This window comes from Macrotis lagotis, chromosome 2 (genome assembly GCF_037893015.1).
Source record: "Macrotis lagotis isolate mMagLag1 chromosome 2, bilby.v1.9.chrom.fasta, whole genome shotgun sequence".
NCBI lineage: Eukaryota > Metazoa > Chordata > Mammalia > Peramelemorphia > Peramelidae > Macrotis > Macrotis lagotis.
The window spans coordinates 256128388-256146293 of record NC_133659.1 but is presented as its reverse complement, the minus strand read 5'-3'; the positions used below and the strand labels follow the sequence as shown (position 1 = coordinate 256146293).

General features: G+C 45.6%; 2 protein-coding genes and 2 long non-coding RNA genes across 9 annotated transcripts in view; 2 read left to right on the top strand and 2 right to left on the bottom strand.

Moving 5' to 3' along the window:
• The window catches only part of SCN8A (sodium voltage-gated channel alpha subunit 8), a 202133-nt gene extending 194042 nt beyond the window's left edge, over positions 1 to 8091 (top strand). For 3 of the 6 annotated variants that reach the window (XM_074225891.1, XM_074225895.1, XM_074225892.1), the window contains one exon: positions 903 to 4484. In XM_074225891.1, the coding sequence (XP_074081992.1) occupies positions 903 to 2050 (1148 nt within the window). In that variant the 3' untranslated portion in view covers positions 2051 to 4484. The other 3 variants (XR_012476117.1, XM_074225893.1, XM_074225894.1) reach the window with 3 other exon arrangements.
• On the bottom strand, positions 3599 to 7175 carry LOC141514801 (uncharacterized). The gene is made up of 3 exons (XR_012476119.1): positions 7102 to 7175; positions 5756 to 5835; positions 3599 to 5630 (listed from the first exon to the last, which is right to left on the bottom strand). It is a non-coding gene; the product is annotated as an uncharacterized LOC141514801 (long non-coding RNA).
• A 611-nt stretch (positions 8092 to 8702) lies between the features above and the next one.
• TMDD1 (transmembrane and death domain 1) lies at positions 8703 to 10203 on the bottom strand. Its single transcript, XM_074225897.1, has 2 exons — positions 9598 to 10203; positions 8703 to 9543 (listed from the first exon to the last, which is right to left on the bottom strand). Exons 1-2 carry the CDS (start codon positions 10177 to 10179, stop codon positions 9229 to 9231), a joined length of 897 nt encoding a protein of 298 aa, XP_074081998.1. The 5' UTR covers positions 10180 to 10203; the 3' UTR covers positions 8703 to 9228.
• Positions 8988 to 17803, top strand: LOC141514800 (uncharacterized). The gene is made up of 3 exons (XR_012476118.1): positions 8988 to 9453; positions 12426 to 12591; positions 17481 to 17803. It is a non-coding gene; the product is annotated as an uncharacterized LOC141514800 (long non-coding RNA).
• Positions 17804 to 17906: the final 103 nt, after the last annotated feature.

Genomic DNA, 17906 nt, shown 5'->3' with positions numbered 1-17906 from the left:
GTTGCTCAAGGAAAAAAAAGAGTTCAGGAGAAAGCTTATATTTGAACTGTGAGCAGAGAGATTGTCCCTTGTTGGGCTTAGATCACATCCATCTTTCTTAAACATTGTGCAGAATCCTTCCCCTGGACATTCCCAAAAGAGAATATTTTCTTGTTATTAATTCCTCTAAAGGAAGAGAATTTTACACCTGACCTCATTAACACATTTTCTTGGAAGAATTGTTGTAATGTCTGATGTCCCAGGTGAAGTTTCTTCATATTTATTTGGTCCTTGGAAGAAACTTAAAAAATAATTTCTCTTTTGTGAAAAATCTCATCAGAAATTGATTTTCTCAAGAAAGTTTTATGTTTCAACTTTTTCATCATTTCTCTTCCCTTCTAAACTTCTCTATCATCACCCTTGAGTTATGTAGACCAGTATAGAACTCATCAGGGTTTTACCCAGGTTGAACATAAAGGGGGGGAAAAACCTGGCCTGTACATTTTGTCAATTCATTTGTATCTTTAAACAATAGGTGGGCATTTTTTACTTTTAACTAAGGAATCACATTGAGGCCTTAGTTAATAGAATCTAGTCTATTATAGGCTTTGTAACTCTGGGATTACCATTCCGTTCCTGTGTGTCCTTTTCTTGTCTCTCAAGGCTGTTATAAATTTGAATGAGATGGTAAACTTGACATTTGCATCAAACTGCCTGTAGAAAAGATATTTTGCATATTTTATGTAGTGATGCTATGATTTTTAACCTATGAGGAATATTTTCCCTCAGGAGACCACTGACTGATGATAAATGTGGGCTGATAAATTAGCCATGACTTCCTTGGTGCTAAAACCTGGGCAGTGAGATAGGGGCTAGATTGTGTCTGTATTCTGACTTATCTTCTTCTACCCTTTTTTCCCTAGGAATGTTCCTAGCTGATATAATAGAGAAATATTTTGTGTCCCCAACTCTATTCCGAGTCATCCGATTGGCCCGAATTGGACGCATCTTGCGTCTTATCAAAGGAGCCAAAGGCATCCGTACCCTTCTCTTTGCCTTAATGATGTCCTTGCCAGCTCTTTTCAATATTGGCCTTTTGCTTTTCTTGGTCATGTTCATCTTCTCCATCTTTGGAATGTCTAACTTTGCTTATGTCAAACACGAAGCTGGCATTGATGACATGTTCAACTTTGAGACGTTTGGCAATAGCATGATCTGCCTGTTTCAAATCACCACCTCAGCCGGCTGGGATGGTCTCCTGCTGCCTATATTGAACCGCCCACCTGACTGCAGCCTTGACAAGGAGCACCCAGGCAGTGGCTTTAAGGGAGACTGTGGGAATCCTTCAGTAGGGATCTTCTTCTTTGTTAGCTACATCATCATCTCCTTCCTAATTGTGGTAAATATGTACATTGCCATTATCTTGGAGAACTTCAGTGTGGCCACAGAGGAGAGTGCAGACCCTCTGAGTGAGGATGACTTTGAGACCTTCTATGAGATATGGGAGAAGTTTGACCCTGATGCCACCCAATTCATTGAGTATTGTAAACTGGCAGACTTTGCTGATGCTTTAGAGCACCCGCTTCGTGTCCCAAAGCCCAACACCATTGAGCTCATTGCTATGGATCTGCCAATGGTAAGTGGGGATCGCATCCACTGCCTGGACATCCTTTTTGCCTTTACCAAGAGGGTCCTTGGGGACAGTGGAGAACTGGATGTCCTTCGGCAGCAGATGGAAGAGAGATTTGTAGCATCCAATCCTTCCAAAATGTCTTATGAGCCCATCACCACCACACTGCGACGCAAGCAGGAAGACGTGTCAGCAGTGGTCCTTCAGCGCGCCTATAGGGGACATTTAGCCAGACGAGGCTTCATCAGCCGAAAGCTAACCTCCAATAAGCTGGAGAATGGGGTCACCCACCGGGAGAAGAAAGAGGGGACCCCTTCTACAGCCTCCCTTCCATCCTATGACAGTGTAACTAAGCCCGAAAAGGAAAAACAAGAGCGTGCTGAGGAAGGAAGAAGGGAAAGAGCTAAAAGACAAAAAGAGGTCAGGGAATCCAAGTGTTAGAAGAAAAGCAAAAAATTACATATTGTACAGATTTAAAACTTGAAAGTGAAAGATTGTTTACAAACTTCCTGATTATTGTCAGTGCAGAACAGCTGTGGAGAGCCTTCCCCAGAGATCTATACCAGACGTAGTCCGCTTCCCATATAACGAGGTCGCATCTTGAGCAGTGACCTGCCAGAGGCAAAGGACCCTTCTCTAAGGACACACGGATTTCCTAATGCTCGGGCAGGTGGTTACTGCATGTTTTCACATCAGTCAATGCAACTTTAGGACAAAACCAAGAGGAAACAAAACAGGACAAAGTGAATAGGCTGCCGGGACCAGCATACTTCCGTTGCAGCCAAACGGGTTTTATTTTCTCATTTTGTTGATTCTCAGAAGCAGAAAGCACCACTTTAAAAGTTTGTTTGTTCATGCAAACTATATTTGCATTCTTACATTAGTTAAGCAGCTAAAAAAAAAGAAAGAAAAGAAAACCCATTTAGCCCATGTCATTTAATTGTCAGTTTCTTTGGTATTAACCGCATCTTCTTTACATGGGCTTCATGTGGTTTGGAGATGGGTGGGGAAAAACAATCAGGTTTCTTCAGGCTGAGGAGGACTTGCTCAGGCCAATTCCAAACATTGTGCTCGTTCAATGCGTAGAAATGATTTGCATGATGGCATGCTGTGATCAGAAGTCATGCATGAGAACCATACACCACAGGACACTAATGACCTGTCCACTGCACTGGGTCATCCTTGGGACAGGACCCAGCCCTGCACCGGCCACTGTATTGGGAGAAAAAAAAAACGGTAAGATATCCACGCCCACTATAATTCCTTATAAATTCTTCTAAGTCTTTCATACACTTCCAGGTAAAAAGCAAACAAAACAAAACAAAACACAAAACCACCAAACCAACAAGCAGACCAAATCGTTTTTTTTTATTTGTATGTTAAACAGACATTTCTGACATACAGCCATTGTTGCACATTTAAAACATGAACTCCTAAATGCTGCTCTATGTCCTACTCATGGGGATTCTGATACCAAATGGCTTGTATTAAAAACATCACTGTAACACCAAATCCTAGGGCTTACAGAAACAAACAGAACCAGTTCATTTGTATCTTGCAATATATATGATGATTATTCAGCCTTTGCACTGGAGAATAGGCATTAGTTTGGTTTGAGATGTGCTATTGGAAAATAGCATGTTCTCTCTTGGTAATTTGGGGAACTTGAACCAACCTTTGGTTGGGAGTTAAGGAATGCTCACTTCAGTTTGCATCATGTCCTTCTGCATTCTTGCTTTCTCTGAAAGGAGGAGGTGGGGGGAAGGGGATTCAGATATTCTATCCTGGTCTTTTGGCTCTTCTGCAGTGGAGTAGTATAGACAGCCTGGCTCTCTGCATGACCTTTATTTGCTTCCATAACATTTTCCACCAGACAGGGGTTCTCACTGACCTTCCTGGAATGGGGTGGATAGAAGCAACAAGATTGGCCTGGGGCAGGAGGTGGAGATGGTGCCACCTTCTCACCATATTCCATTCCATCTGCAGTGCTCTTCATGAGAAAGGGATTTCATAATCATACTCTAGGAAGCTCTAATTCCTCCCAGCCCATTTGATTTCTGCCGGCCAGTTTTGTTGTTCATTTAGTTAGCCCTATAATCTTGCTGTCCATTTCTGCTGGCATGTGATTTTAGGACAGGATTACCTTGCCCATAAAATGAATTCCCCCCTCAAAAAAAAAAAAACTCTTCCATTTCCTGTTTAAGGAAAGAATGTTTCAGTCCCGTGGTTTCTCATTGTGCTGACTTTTGATTTTCAAACCAAGATGCTGCAGTCAAGCAACAGTGAAAGAAAAGAGGGAGAGAGATATTAGAGTGTGGACCAAATCAAATACAACCTTCTGGAACCAGAAAAAGGGGGAAAAATCCCCCCCAAAAAATATATACACCAACCTGCCTTGCAATAGAAGCACTTAGGTTGTCATTTCACAGTTTAACTGGCTTGTTTTGCATAGACCAACCCAAGACGAATGAGTAAGCAGAGCTCTCCATCAGACTGGACTTAGTGATGAGTGAAGAGTGAGCCAGCAAGCTCCATTCAGTTCTCCTAGGCCAATTCCAGCGGCATCAGCAGCAGAGCTGGCTGTCGGGCTAGACCAGACTCAAGAACGGGAAGTCATTTTTAATCTGCCAGTTACCCTCCCTACTGCTAGGTTGTATAGTCACATATGTACAGGCTCCATTGTAAACAGCACAAAACAAAAGCTGAGACGTGTGGTTAAACTTTTTAAGAAAATTATAAATACTGTAATATATCACCATTTTATTTTATTGGCATGCCTTTTGTAAATACAAAAAGATTAACTAAATTAAATAGGAAATGGCTTCTGGCTTATGCCATTGTCATGTTTATTTTTATTTTTTATACTTTTCTTTCTTCTTAGGTCTTAGATGCTGTCAGCCAATGTACATCCCCAAACCAGACAGACAAAAAATTTTTTTATTGCTAAGGATCTTTTCCAAAATGACAAAAAAAAGTTTATTTTTGTTCCAATGTGCAATAAATTCTAACCACTTCTATGCAAGATTTGGCTAAACTTCATAATTGTTCTTAAGTCTTGAGATAGGCAATAGAGTTGTAATATACAGCATGATGGGTACATGGAGTGCTCATGCTAATGATGTCATTCAGCTACTAGAGCATAATAATGAGATTTTTTCCTGAAATTTTATTTTTTTTCCCTTACCCAAATTCCCATCCCCACTCCAATAGGCTTCCTCCTCAGTACCACGTGGGTTTTGGTATCTGACATCTTTCCACCAGCTTCCCAGGGAATAGATCATTCCTTCTATCATTTGAAGTTTCATCTTTTTTTTCCTTGTTAAATAAAAAATAAGTAGCTCTTCTGACCCTTCTTGCCCTTACCCAATCGCCCTACTCTACACTCCTTTTGGTAGCAAATGACACCATCACCAGCAGTTTACACCCACAGAGAATGGGCACTGAACTGAGAGAATTACTACTGACATTTTTGTATGTCTTCCCTGGGCAGGTGAGTGGCAATACTTTGCCAAAAAACTAAAAATGCCAATCAGGAAAGCAGCAGCATCCACAGTACCACTGCTCGCATATATATATATATATATAGATATATAAATATAATATAAATATTTATTTTTTGTAGCCAGGTCCTTGGTGCAGTATTTATACTTGGGAATCCACCTTTAAAAGAGGACAAAAAAGCAAACAGACACACGATGCTGTCCATTTAAAAGCAAAGCCAAAGCCACGAGCAGCAGCATCAGAGGTTAGGTTGTTGTGGATTTGTACCATCCCCTCCCCCGCCTTCCCTTCTTTCCTTCCAACTATGGTCGCTCTTGAGGAATTCCAAGCAGAGGGCAAGATGGGAATTGGGGGAAGGGTAGAACACTGATCAAATCCAGATGAGCTGCGCTCAATCCTTGCTGAATGCACCCTGTTTGGCATGGGGAGTTCATGTAGGAGAATTAAGCAGAGACCCCAAGGCAGAACCCTGGGGTCACTTCACCCAAAGTCCTTTTTTTCTGCCGAAACAACTGTAAGCCTGTAAAAAGACCAATAATGAAAGATGAGTGTATTAGTGACTGCATGGAGACTGATGCTGCTCTAAGGCAGGTGTGATCAAATACATCACTATCATAAGCCAAAAGGAAACATAATAAAAATTACCCTTTTTACTGTACAAGGGAAGTTCGTCTTGGTGTGTGTCTGTTGCTTGACTGTCCCGGTTCTTGAATTCTGGTTTGGGTCTGGGAAATGAGATGTTAGCAAATTTGATTTGGGAAGGGAGGGAGAAGTCACAAAGTCTCTTAGTAGACTTTGATTTGAGGGGGAGGAGCATGTGAAGATGGGAGTGGAAAACATGACCCGGACTTAGATACCTACCCCTCCTCTCCCCACCCCCATCAATTAGATGCAGCCTCCTATGCCTGTACTGGATCTTGGCCCAGAGCCCCTGGAAAACCCAACCAGCCTCCTTGGCTGAGTTTCTCTAAGGTGTCATTAGTGTTGGTCCTGCTGGTTTGGTCTCAGCTGCTTTCCCCATTACGTAAGAAATTTCCCCCATCTTCAATGGGCACAGCTCCCAATAGCCTTCCCATCCCCTCTGCTATGCAATACCCTGACCCCTGGCCACCACTGCTTCTACAGCTGGACAAAATGGGGCTGGTTCTGAATACAAATGACTCCCATTCATTCTGTAGGCCAGATGAAGAGCACCCCTCTTATAGGTCATATCTCTGGTCCAGAAATATGCAGTAGCAAAAACAAGTGCTTTTTGTTCGGCTTTGGAAACTGCAGCTTTGGAAGGAGGTAGATGGAGGACCCTGTTCCCAAAGTCAACTTTTGCTCTCTTCTCCAATCTCCCAGCCCTCCCGGCCCCCAAGCCCTGCAATGGAGGCACATTTGCCATCAATTAGGACTATAGTCCTGAGCATCTTCAACCATGTTGCCTACTTTTTTCCCAGTGCCCAAAGTTTTTTGCAAAAAGCTTTGTCCATTTTCAGAAACCTCACCCCACTCACTGCACCTACTCACACTCCCTTAGGAATTGGCTACAACTGGCCAGCACAGTGGGGAAATCAGGTCAGGATCGGGGAGAGATCTGGTGCAAGGTTTGCAACAGAATGGAACAAATCACTTAGCACCTGGTTGCCTTGGTCTTCCTTTTCAAAAAGGTAACCAGCCAAGCTCTTCCCAAAGTCAGAACAATCTCCTGGGGCTCCCACTGCTGCTGTTGTACATAGAAGTTGTTGAGAAGCTTGGGGTGGGTGTGGGTGTGCATGTGTTGTGTGTGTGTATGTGTGTGTGTGTGTGTGTGTGTGTGTGTGTGTCTGTATAGGATGTTTATAGGTTAAAGGGGAGTGTGACCCAGTGGTTTCAGCAAAAGGACAGGACTCCTGGATTCCATCCTCAGCTCCTGCCACTGGCTTGTTCTGTGGCCTTGGGCAAGTCACTTAACCTCTCTGTGCCTCAGTTTCCCCATCTGTAAAATGGGGATAATAATACTGACCTACCTCACAGGGGTGTTGTGAGGCTTCAACTAAATGTCTGTAAAGCGCTTTGAGGTCCATGAGGCAAAGGCACTAGGGAAGAGCAAAAAGTATTATTATTACTATTCTTGAACTGAGGAAGATGAAAAAGTACCATAAATGCTGCTATTATGAGAGCCATTTTAAATTGCACTGCTCCAACCACCCCCGCTTCTCAGCATCAGAACAGCAGGTCGAGAAAATGGCTTTCTTTTCACTTGCTTCCAGAGTTGGTGATAACTAGACAGTCTATATTGTTTTCCTTGCTGTATCTCCTTCCCCCACCCCTCTTGGCTTGTTCCCTGTTCCGTTTATTCGGAGAAAGACAGGCATGCTTGAGACATGAGAATGTATAGCGGGTTGGAAGATTATAGTCTGAAATTTTGATTTTACTTTGTACTGTACATCTTTTTACTTTAGAATTTGCAATAAAGGGTTATGTCAATCTTGTTTTCAACTCTCCTCTTGGATTGGCCTGTCATTCTCTCATTGCTGTCAGACTCCATCTCCCTCAGCAGAGCCCTTTTAGCCCAGCTTTGGAGGGAGGGAAGGAGGCTCCAAACAGGGATGACTGAGAGGAGTGGGGCTCAGTCCTGCACCCACCCTGAAGTTCAAGATCTCTAGGTGAGAAACCTAGTGGGATGAGATCGGTGCAAACTAAATTGACCTTGCTCTCGTAGACTCTGAGTCAGCTCCTCATGAGACTTGGAACTCGTAGGCATTCAGCCTCATTACACACACACACACACACACACACACACACACACACACACACACACAGGAGACGTATGCTCAATAACCTATCTGGGAAAGGTCAGAAAGAGAATTCTCAGAAGGCTAAACTTAAACTCAAGAAGCTGCTTAATCTCCTAGGATTTTTGCCCAGTTTGAGGAAAAAAAACTCAACCCTCCACACATTTACCACAGTGACAGTCAAAATGTGAATCTACAGCATCAGCTGCCTTAGTATAGGAAAAGCAGAGTGAAATTTGCTGCAGAATTGCTAGATTCATGTTTTGACTGCCACTGACTTGCTATGAAACCTTAAGCAATTTAATATGCCCTTTCCTAAGCTTCAAGTTCCTTCTCTGTAAAATAAGGGGATTGATTAAATGGGTCCTGGTGTCCTTTCTATCTTCAAAATCCTATCAGAATGATTTTTCTAATTCTGAGTCACCAACTTAGCTACCTGACCATAGACACATTTGTTTCCCCTTCTGTGAAAGGGTCAAGTTCCTTCCTGACAAGGTAGTTGTGCCGAGTTTAACAAGAGATGGAAAAGTTTTAAGACCTGTGCTCAAATTCTACCACTGTTGGGGTAACAACCTGTCCAGCGTTGTTGTCAGAGATGCTGTCATTGATAGAGGGAATTCCCTTTGGCTGTGAAATTCACTATCCAAAACACCAGTCCTCAGACTTATATGTAGGTACTTCTTCCATTTGCTGCCTGCTGTCCTGTCTGCCCGGCAACTTTTTGTCGTCCCCCCCCCAAGCCCCCAGGATCCACATCACTTCTGGGTGGAGGGAGAGAAGGAAGAGTACTTTAGTTCTTCGCCCTCCTGCTCTCCCCAGCTCCTGAATCCTTCCCACCCCCAACCAGGCTACTGCTTCCTTCTCCGCTTGAACCTGAGTTTGTCCGCTACAAGAGTTTAAATTTTCAAACCTAATATGCTGAGGTGTTTGGAAATACTTTTGCCGGCATGATGGCGGCTAGTTTAAAAGATAACTGTTACTTTATGCCCGGGCACCTGAGTAAGGATAAAGAATTTTGGTGCAAATAATTCTCAGGCCGGTGATGGTTGAGAATAACGGACCTCTTGCCAGTAGGTAAGGTATCCCAGTCACCTGTGTTGTATACCCTTCTTGTAAACAAATAAACATCTTTTGCTTTATTTTTGAATGTTTATTTCCCAAACACCATCATGTGTTATTTTATTCCTCTGTGTGTGTGTGTGTGTGTGTGTGTGTGTGTGTGTGTGTGTGTGTGTGTTTTGTGATTATTTTGTATTCGTCCATCATCCGACTTCTCTCCTTTTTGCAGACTGGGAAGCAAATGCCTTCACACAGGTTACTCCTCCCTACAGATCGGGGGCAGGCTCCTCCGGCTCCGGCCTACCTAGGAGATGCCGCGGCAGTTAGAGTCTTCACTTCCCAGAGGCAGCGGGACCCGCCGGGTCTCGCGCGGGGCCGGGAGCCGAGGCTGGGGCTCTCGGGCCTGTAGTCCCTTGTGAACCACAGCATGAGGAGGATGATGAGCATCCCCAAGCCTAAGGCGCCCATGAAGCCGCTGAGGAAGCCCAGGACCAGGGCCGGGAGCCAGCCCACGGGGCTGCGCGGGTAGGGGGCCTGGGGCAGCTTCTCCAGCTCCAGCGTCTCCCACGCGTCCCAGGCGGGCGGCGGCGGAGGGAGGGCGCGGGGCCGGAGTGGCTGGGCCGCCGGGGCCGCCGGGGCCGCCGGGGCCGCCGGGGCCGCCGGGGCCGCCTGGGCCGGGGCCGCCTGGGCCGCCTGGGCCGCCGGGGCCGCCGGGGCCGCCTGGGCCGCCGCCGCTCTCCGGTAGGGCTCCGCGAATCTGCGCAGCTCCAGGGTGGCTGCCTGGTGCAGGCTTTTGGCCAGCTCCCGAGCCACGTCCGGGCGGCCGCAGCGCCGCAGCACCCGCGCCACCCGGTCCCAGGCCAGGCTCGGCGCCTCGGCCTCCAGCCACCTCGCCAGCTCCTTCCGACACACGCCCTCGGCGTCCAGCGGCCCCGGCCTCGGCTCCTCCCGCCGCCGCCGCCGCCGCCGCCGCTCCGGCCCCTCGATGGCCGGCCGCCGGCCCTCGGACAGCCGAGCCAGCTCCTGCTCCGGGTCGGGCTCGGGGGCTTCCAGGAGGGCGCGGAACAGCTGGCACTCCTCCGGGGTCAGCATCCCGGCCAGGCGGAGCATCGTGTGGGGGCCCACGGCGTCCTCGGCCGCGGCCGGCCCCACGGGCCAGCGGCACAAGCCCAAGCCCAAGCCCAGAGCCCAGAGCGGGGCCCACGCCCACCCCGGCCCCGCCAAGGTCCCAACGGGCCGGCGCTCCCACATTCGGACCCTGGAACCCAGAGGGACCGAGGGGTGGGGCGCCTCGGGCCTGGGGCTCCGCCTCGAGACACGCACACGCCTTTCCTTTTTTCTTTTACAAGCCCTGAAGTCCCCGTTTATGCTTTTTCAGCTTCAGGCCAGGGCTGCGTCTGGGACTGCCCCCCCTGAAACCCTAACACTTTAGACTTCTTAAATTTGTTTGTATTTCTACATCTTCTGTTTACCTGTCTCCCGGCCAGCCCTGAACGTTCTCCAAAAAGGAATGGAGGGGGGCAGCTAGATGGCGCAGTGCCGGCCCTGGAGTCAGGAGGACCTGAGTTCAAATTCGGCCTCGGACACTTAATAACTACCTAGCTGTGTGGCCTTGGGCAGGGCACTTAACCCCACTGCCTAGCAAAAACCTAAAACAAAAGAAAAAGAAAAGGGAAAAAAAGGGGAATGGAGAAACCCTGGAGCTTGGAAGATGATCAGTTTAGCTCCAGAAGAGACCTTGAAGGTTCCCTAGCCTCATCTCCCCATTCTTCCCCTGAGAAGACTCAAACTGTATAACACTAAGAACCCAAGTCTCCTGAATCTCCTCCCTCTTACCCTTTCCTTTCTTGCACTCATAGCCCTGGAGACCACATCCAATCAATCAATAACAGTGAAACTTAGTTGAATTCCTATTTAGAGTCCTAAAACCCTTTAAACTCAGATGGATGTTGGAGGAGAGAGAGAAAGGAACCCTTCTCCCCCTCCTGATTTTTAGTACAGGAAGGGTAGGCTCCCCCCAGAATTCTTACAGCAAAAAGTTTCCATGCAAAGACGTGGGGCAAGGCCATTTTTCCTAGTGCCTTCCTCCTGCAATCCCAAAATGCACCACCCATCCCTGCCCAGAGCCCAGCCATTTACAGCCAGGAATCAGGGTCAGTAATTATGGCAGACACAAAAGGTTTCCGTTGCCCATTGTTTTTTAGGTTTTTGCAAGGTAATGGGAATAAATGGCCACACAGCTAGGTAATTATTATTAAGTGTCCGAGGTCCGATTTGAACTCAGGTACTCCTGACTGCTCTATCCATTGCACCACCTAGCCACCCCTCCCATTGCCGTTTATTACAGGAGGTAATGCATTTCTACAGAATTGTCCTGAAGTTAATCCAGTGAAAGTAGACAGCCTGGGAATTATTATACCCATTTTAAAGACTAAGAAACTAAGGTTCCCAGGAGACACTGGTGATCCCAGCACATAAATGTCTAAGAGAGGATTTATACCTAAGACTTCTAACTTCTATTGCATTATACTATACTGCCTGTTAGGTTAAAAATCCTTGAAAGACAAAAGAATGCGCAGTGTGCCAGTCTCCCTAAGGCCATTCCTTCCATTTAAGTGAATCTCTGCTTATGGCCTCTATGATTACTCAGTGAGCCAAGGGAAGGACTCTGGGACAAAGGTTGGGTTACTTTCAGCAGGACCTTTCGCAAATCCTGTTCCCTCCCTGGATTTTCCCAGCTTTTACATAATGGGAGTGAGGGGAATTATACACATGAACAAAAATCCCTCCTCTAAAGTTCTATTAATCCTTCTTTCAGCAATATTTAGCTTTTTGAGGCTGCTGCCTTACTCTCTCAAATCCTCACCCCATGTCTTCACTGAGGAGAGATCACAGGAAGGCCTATGTTCTAGGGTAATTTTGTGAAATTGGAAACATAGTTGGGATTTGAGGTTGAAGTGGGGGATGCAGTCTTAGGCCAGGTTTCCAAAGGATTTTTGTAGAAAGTTTTTCTCCATGGAGGGAGATTGGTTCAATTAAATGTTGGGGTTCTTTCCCTAGACTCTGTGACCCTAAAATTGTCTATCATCCTCGGGCATTGGAGAAGGCCTTCCCAGAATCCTTGATACTTAGAATTTGTGTCAGGGTTTGTTAAATAAAGTTCTCTTTCCCTTCTCCCACCCTCATCCCCAGATTATGAATGTCCTCATCTCAGGTCAAATCTGGACCACTCCCCAGCCCCATCAGGGTTCAATCAAATGGTGTCCCATGGGATCTCAAAGCACTTTAAAAATTATTAGTCTCCATTTAGCTCCCCATAAGGCACACTCCCTTTCCCAAGTATTTTGGAAGGATTTGGAACAAATTATCCCTAAATGCCCTTGCAGCTGCAAATTTTGTGATGCAAGAGTTAGTATACAGCCAATCTGGGTCTTTGACCTCTGCTCTTCCTCCCTTAGTTTTCATTCTCTCCTCTTCCCAACTTCCTTTTCCCTCAGGCCCCTCTACCTCCTCTTCAGGAGTAAGCAGGTGAATGCCTTTAGAAGACAGTAAGCCTGAGAAGAAAGGAGAAAAGATGTGGCAAAGGAGGGAGACTTGGAAGACTCAGAGAAACTGGATGTTGTAGGAGGAGGGAGGGAAAGGTCTGTCTACCCAGCGCAGGAGGTGAGTCAAGAGTTGTCCCATAGTCCAACTCTAATCACTGAGATTTGAGACTATGAGTATGCAAAGACGTAAAGGCACAGGATCATCTCCTTCATAGAGATGTGCCATCACACAAATAATAAAACAGGGCAGCTAGGTGGTGTAGTGGATAAAGCATGGGCCCTGGAGTCAAGAGTACCTGAGTTCAAATCCGGTCTCAGACACTTAATAATTACCTAGCTGTGTGGCCTTGGGCAAGCCACTTAACCCCATTTGCCTTGCAAAAATCTAAACAAACAAAAAAAAACAGATAAAGGTCCAGTACTTCCAATTAAAAAGTAAAATATACTAGATGTGTATATGTATATATATATATATATATATATATTTATATATATATATATATATATATATAAAACTGGATATGCAGTTATATGCACAGATTCACAGAACTCCATTCACATGGAGAAATACTTGACCATTCAATATCTTTACAAACACACAGGACATATACATCAGGGTATTCACAAATACAAAGTAAGGATTCCTTGTGGTGTAATGGAAAGGATGATGACTGAGTGCCAGAGAAACTGGGCTTTAATCTAAGATCTGTCATCCTGGGCAAATCAAAATCTTGGAGCCTCAATTTCCTTATCAGTAATCTCCCAATTTTGACATTCTATGACTTCACATCCTCCCTCTGGGCCTGCACCTTCCACTACTTAATCTAAAAGATTTACCTCAGATCCCACCTCCTCGATGCCCTCCACAACTACTCGAGTTCTCATTGGCCTCCTCCAGAAATCAGCCCTGAATTCATAGGTTGGATTGCATAATTTAACACATTTCATTCTCTATTAGGAACCATGGGCTGAAAGAGGCCTCAGAGAGTATGAAGTTTGATCTTTCAATTTACAGCTGTAGTAAATAAAGCCCAGATAGGGAAGGAATATATCCAAGAGCAAAGAGATACTCCTGAATTATTAGTATTGCTTCCCCAATTCCAGAAGAAATGAATATAAAATGCCAGTATGTGCATATAATAGGCATTTAATAAATGCTTAACTGAAAAAAAACAAATGTTTTTTTGATAGCATCAAAGTGGCACTGCTAGGTGATTCAGTGGATAAATCATAAGACTTGGAATTGGGAGATCTGAGTTCGAATCTTGCCTGACCACTTACATGGGCAAGTCTTTTACCCAGCCCAACTATTTCCTCATCGGCAAAATCAAGATAATAGGTCTTTTATTTTGAGTTGTTGTGAGGATCAAATGGGATATTTGTAAAGCCCTTTTTAGATGCTAGCTTTTATCATTATTTAGTAGGTCCTCAAGAAATTTCATGGACTTGATCAAGGATCTGTGATTTTGACCATGCGTACTTCCTCCACTAGTATAGATCCTAGCATGTAGTCAATAGGTCTTTCAGGAGTTTCTGTGGTCAAAAAGGCATCATCCTGTGGCCAGTCTGGCTATGATCCTCTGAACTCAGCTCTTCAATGGGATCTATATGGTCTAGCTCTAGAGACACCCAACCCCAATGCCCAGAGGAGCCGTGTTAGTGATATGATTCAGTGAAGGATTTAATAACCAGACTGATCCAGGCCCACTAGTAAGCACTTACCAACTCTTTGCATAAATAAAGACCAGTTACCTATTCAGACACTACCTGTGACCATGCTCCCCAGTGCTCACTTCATCTCTCCCTTTTTTCCCACCCCAGCCCTAGGGGATTCCCCAAGAAAACCACTGGCACTCACATCATCTCTTTAATACTGTGTAATACAATTTTTTTTCTTTAAAATACAGTCTTTTCTGAGGTAGACAGACCACAACTCCAGAGCATGGGTCAGACAGGAGATAAATATGCCCACGTACAATACATTGCAAAATGAGGTAGAAATGGTTAGTTATATACCTCCTCCCCCAACAAAATCTGGAGGGAGGAAAAAAAAGGACCAGATGGTAAAAAAGGGCACCGCCCCCCCAACCCCCTTCCCCTAGATTCTTTGGTAAACCCTCCCAGACCCACTCCCAATGACCTGAAATCTTCAGCTTCATTCCCTCCACTGTCACCAGAAGATGTTTTAGCCTTTCTCCCTGCCCAATTCCCCTTGAGGTAGGTGTATCTCTGTGTCCCCATTGTATAACTGGGTAGACTGAGACATCATGAGGATTAGGGTGGGGAGGTGAGAGGGAACTTTCCCTATGTGCAAAGTGGGATATGAGGGTAAACAGTGGGAACATAAAAATATGCGTGCAGGGGGTGGGGGTGAGGGGGAGTATCCAGCAAAAGCGAGGATCCCTGCGTGAGGAGGGAGGGGTCAGCGAGGGATCTTTATACATTTCCCACCAGAGAGCCAAGTTCACAAATCAGAGGTAAATTCCCTCAATAATTATTTTTTAGGGGGAAATCTATAAAACCAATGCTACCCACCCACCTCCCTGGGACCAGGGCTCATTCTTTCCCCAACCACCAAAAAAAGTCTAAGTGGGAATCTGCAAATCTCTTCTCTTCCCTGGTCTTCCCAAGTTTTTCCTGTATGATGTGAATAATCCTGCTGTTACAGAGGAGCCAGGGGACAGGGCTAGATTTATAGTAGAGGAAAGAGAGGATAAGGGAAGGTGAAAGAGAGGATGGGTTGGATAGATTGGGAGGTGGGGAAGAGACAGCAAAAGGAAAGGAGAAACTAGAGGGCTAATTCCATCTCACTCTCCTTGGACACATTCCCTGCCAAGCCAGGTAAACATGGCCTCAATGAAGAAATAGGATGGGAAAGCCCAGAGTTTCTCTCCTGCCAACCTTACCAGGGAGTACCTCAGAGATGCCAGGGCATCCCTTCTAGAAATCTCAACTTTGGCCTAAACATAAATACCAGGCTTCTAAACTAGCCTGGGAATGCTTCTTCAGCCCTGCAGTTTGGATAGGGCCTAGTCTGGGCAGTGTGAAGCCCTATCCTTTCCCTTTCTTCCTTTTCAAGAGCAAAGTCATCCACTGGGGAGGTTTAGGTTAATTTCAGGTTGTTTGATGATTGGGTCAAGAAAGGCCACTCTTACTGGCTAGACCACCTCCTTGGGGACCTTGGGAACAGCTGGCTTAATTTAGAAGGGAGAGTCCCAGTTAGAGCATCTTTCATCCCAGCATTAACATTCAGGGAGGCTAGAGGACCCAGGATGATTGAGGGTAGATCAATGGGGGTAGTTTAGGACAGAAATGAAAAAGTAATTGAGATCCCAGCAGACAGGGAAGGGAGAGAGAGAGATGAAAGGGGTGAGGTACAGGCAGGGCAGGGGAAGTTGTCAGGAAACAAATCTGAAAGTGGGCTGTAATGACTGTCCCTACTCTTAGTTCCATAGACCAAGATACGGAAACAGCCACATGTGGGTGAGCATCTAGATGTGTGGGGAAGAGGGAAGCATCTGAATCTTAGAGTTACATTTCCCCATTATCAGATTTCCCAGTGAGATGGAGGAAAAGGGAAATGATCAGGGAGAAGAATAGTTCAAATACCTCAGAGAAGGGAAGAAGACTCTCTTATTCATTCTTGGCACTATCTAACTGTTCCCCTCCCTGAATCCCCCGCACTTTGAGACATGGATAGAAGGGTGGAAGATCCCTTGAGTTTGTGGTCAGTCTGCAGGAGAGGAGTTCCCATGACAGGAGGCAAAGCTGCCTAGGACTGTTACTGGGAGTCCCTGGCATTGGTGGGAGTAGAGTTGGGGGAGAAGGAAATAGATATTTCATTTCTTCCTTAGCTGCCCCATCTCCTCATCTGCTCTCTAATCCAAGGCCCTAAAACTGCATTTTCCTTGCTATTATAACCAGAACATCAATACTCTTCCCATTCCAACTCTGGAAAACTCAACTTTTCCTGAACCTTCTAAGGTAGCACTGACAACGATTTGCCCAGGTGTTTATGAGCCTCTATAAGCACTACCACTTCCTCCCTCTTCCCAATAACTGAAAAACAAAAATGTTTCACATTTACCTCAGCACAAATTTCCATCTGAATGAAGAATAGGGTCCTAAATCCCAGGAGGCAAGTTGAGGTAACTTTTCCAGAATCTTTCCTTCCTAGCCATCATTCATTTGGAGCCCCTGGCCTCTTGCCAAATCATGGGGACCCCTTCCTACTCCCAGCTCCAGAGATGACCAGCACACTGAGCTTCTAAATTAGGATAGGGAAGGATGCAGGACTCAGGGTAAGGGTTGAGTCTTTTTTTTTTCAGATAGCTTTTTCAAAACTCATAACTTTTCTAAAGAATCCAGGAGACAGGCAAGAGAGAAAGGGACTAGGGGATTTGAGGACATTCAAGATGGAGGGAAAAGGGGGTAGGGCACATTCCCTGCCTTAAATAACCAAACCTGGCAACTCTACCCCAAACCCCTCTACTTATGGCCTCAGTCCTGGAGAGGAAGCCCCAGAATTACATTCAGCTTCCCTTCCAGAAAAAAACAAAAACTAGGAGTTGGGAAGAGGGCCAGGGTTGAGGAATTTCTGATGCTAGTCCCATTTCCTAAGCCCTTTGGGGGGGAAGTTTGCTCTCAGTTCCAATGGGGAACATAGAGGAGCAGCTAAATTCAAAGACATTCTTTCTGGGGTTTCTTCCTGAGTCAGTAAAAAAAAAGACAGAAAACAGCAACTTCTACAAAACTTACAAAAATAATAGGGAGGTCTAGAATATTAAACACACTATGCCCCCCCACTCCAAAAAAAATCCCTCACTTGGGGTATTATTTGGCCTTTTTTTGGCTCCCCCCTGGCTAGAAAGTAGCCTGGGTAGCAGAGTAGGGGTCCCAGGAAGGGGATCAAAATAGAGTATTGAATAATGTCCCCATTCCTAGGATCTTTAAGAGCAGACAGAGGCTACAGCCCCCTTTGTCTGCAATTCATATACATTGTTCTAGCCATCTGTTAGGGACAGAAAGTCAGAGATGAAGAGACAACAAGAGAAGAGAGACAGAGAAAGAGATAAGCAAATAAGATGGGGGAAAAGAAACACGAAAAAGGTTGAAGGACATCAAAAGAGATCCAGAGGTAAAGAAGGGATGAAAGCCTGAAAGAGGCCCAGAAAGACAAGAGGAGATGGAGAATCCAGAAGAGAGAGAGGCCTGTAAGAATGGAGATGAGACAGAGGGAAGACAAAGAACAAGACAAGCATCTCCACACAAAGAAGTACAGATGGAAAGAAGCTTCCTGGGAGCCCAGGGCTGGGGTAATAAATAGTAGAGACCTGAGTACATTGAGCCTTCCCTGGGTGACCAGGCTGGGCCAGAGCAGCTTCCTTAACACAGAAGGAAGAAGCTCCTGACAATTCCCCTTCCCTCCCCACC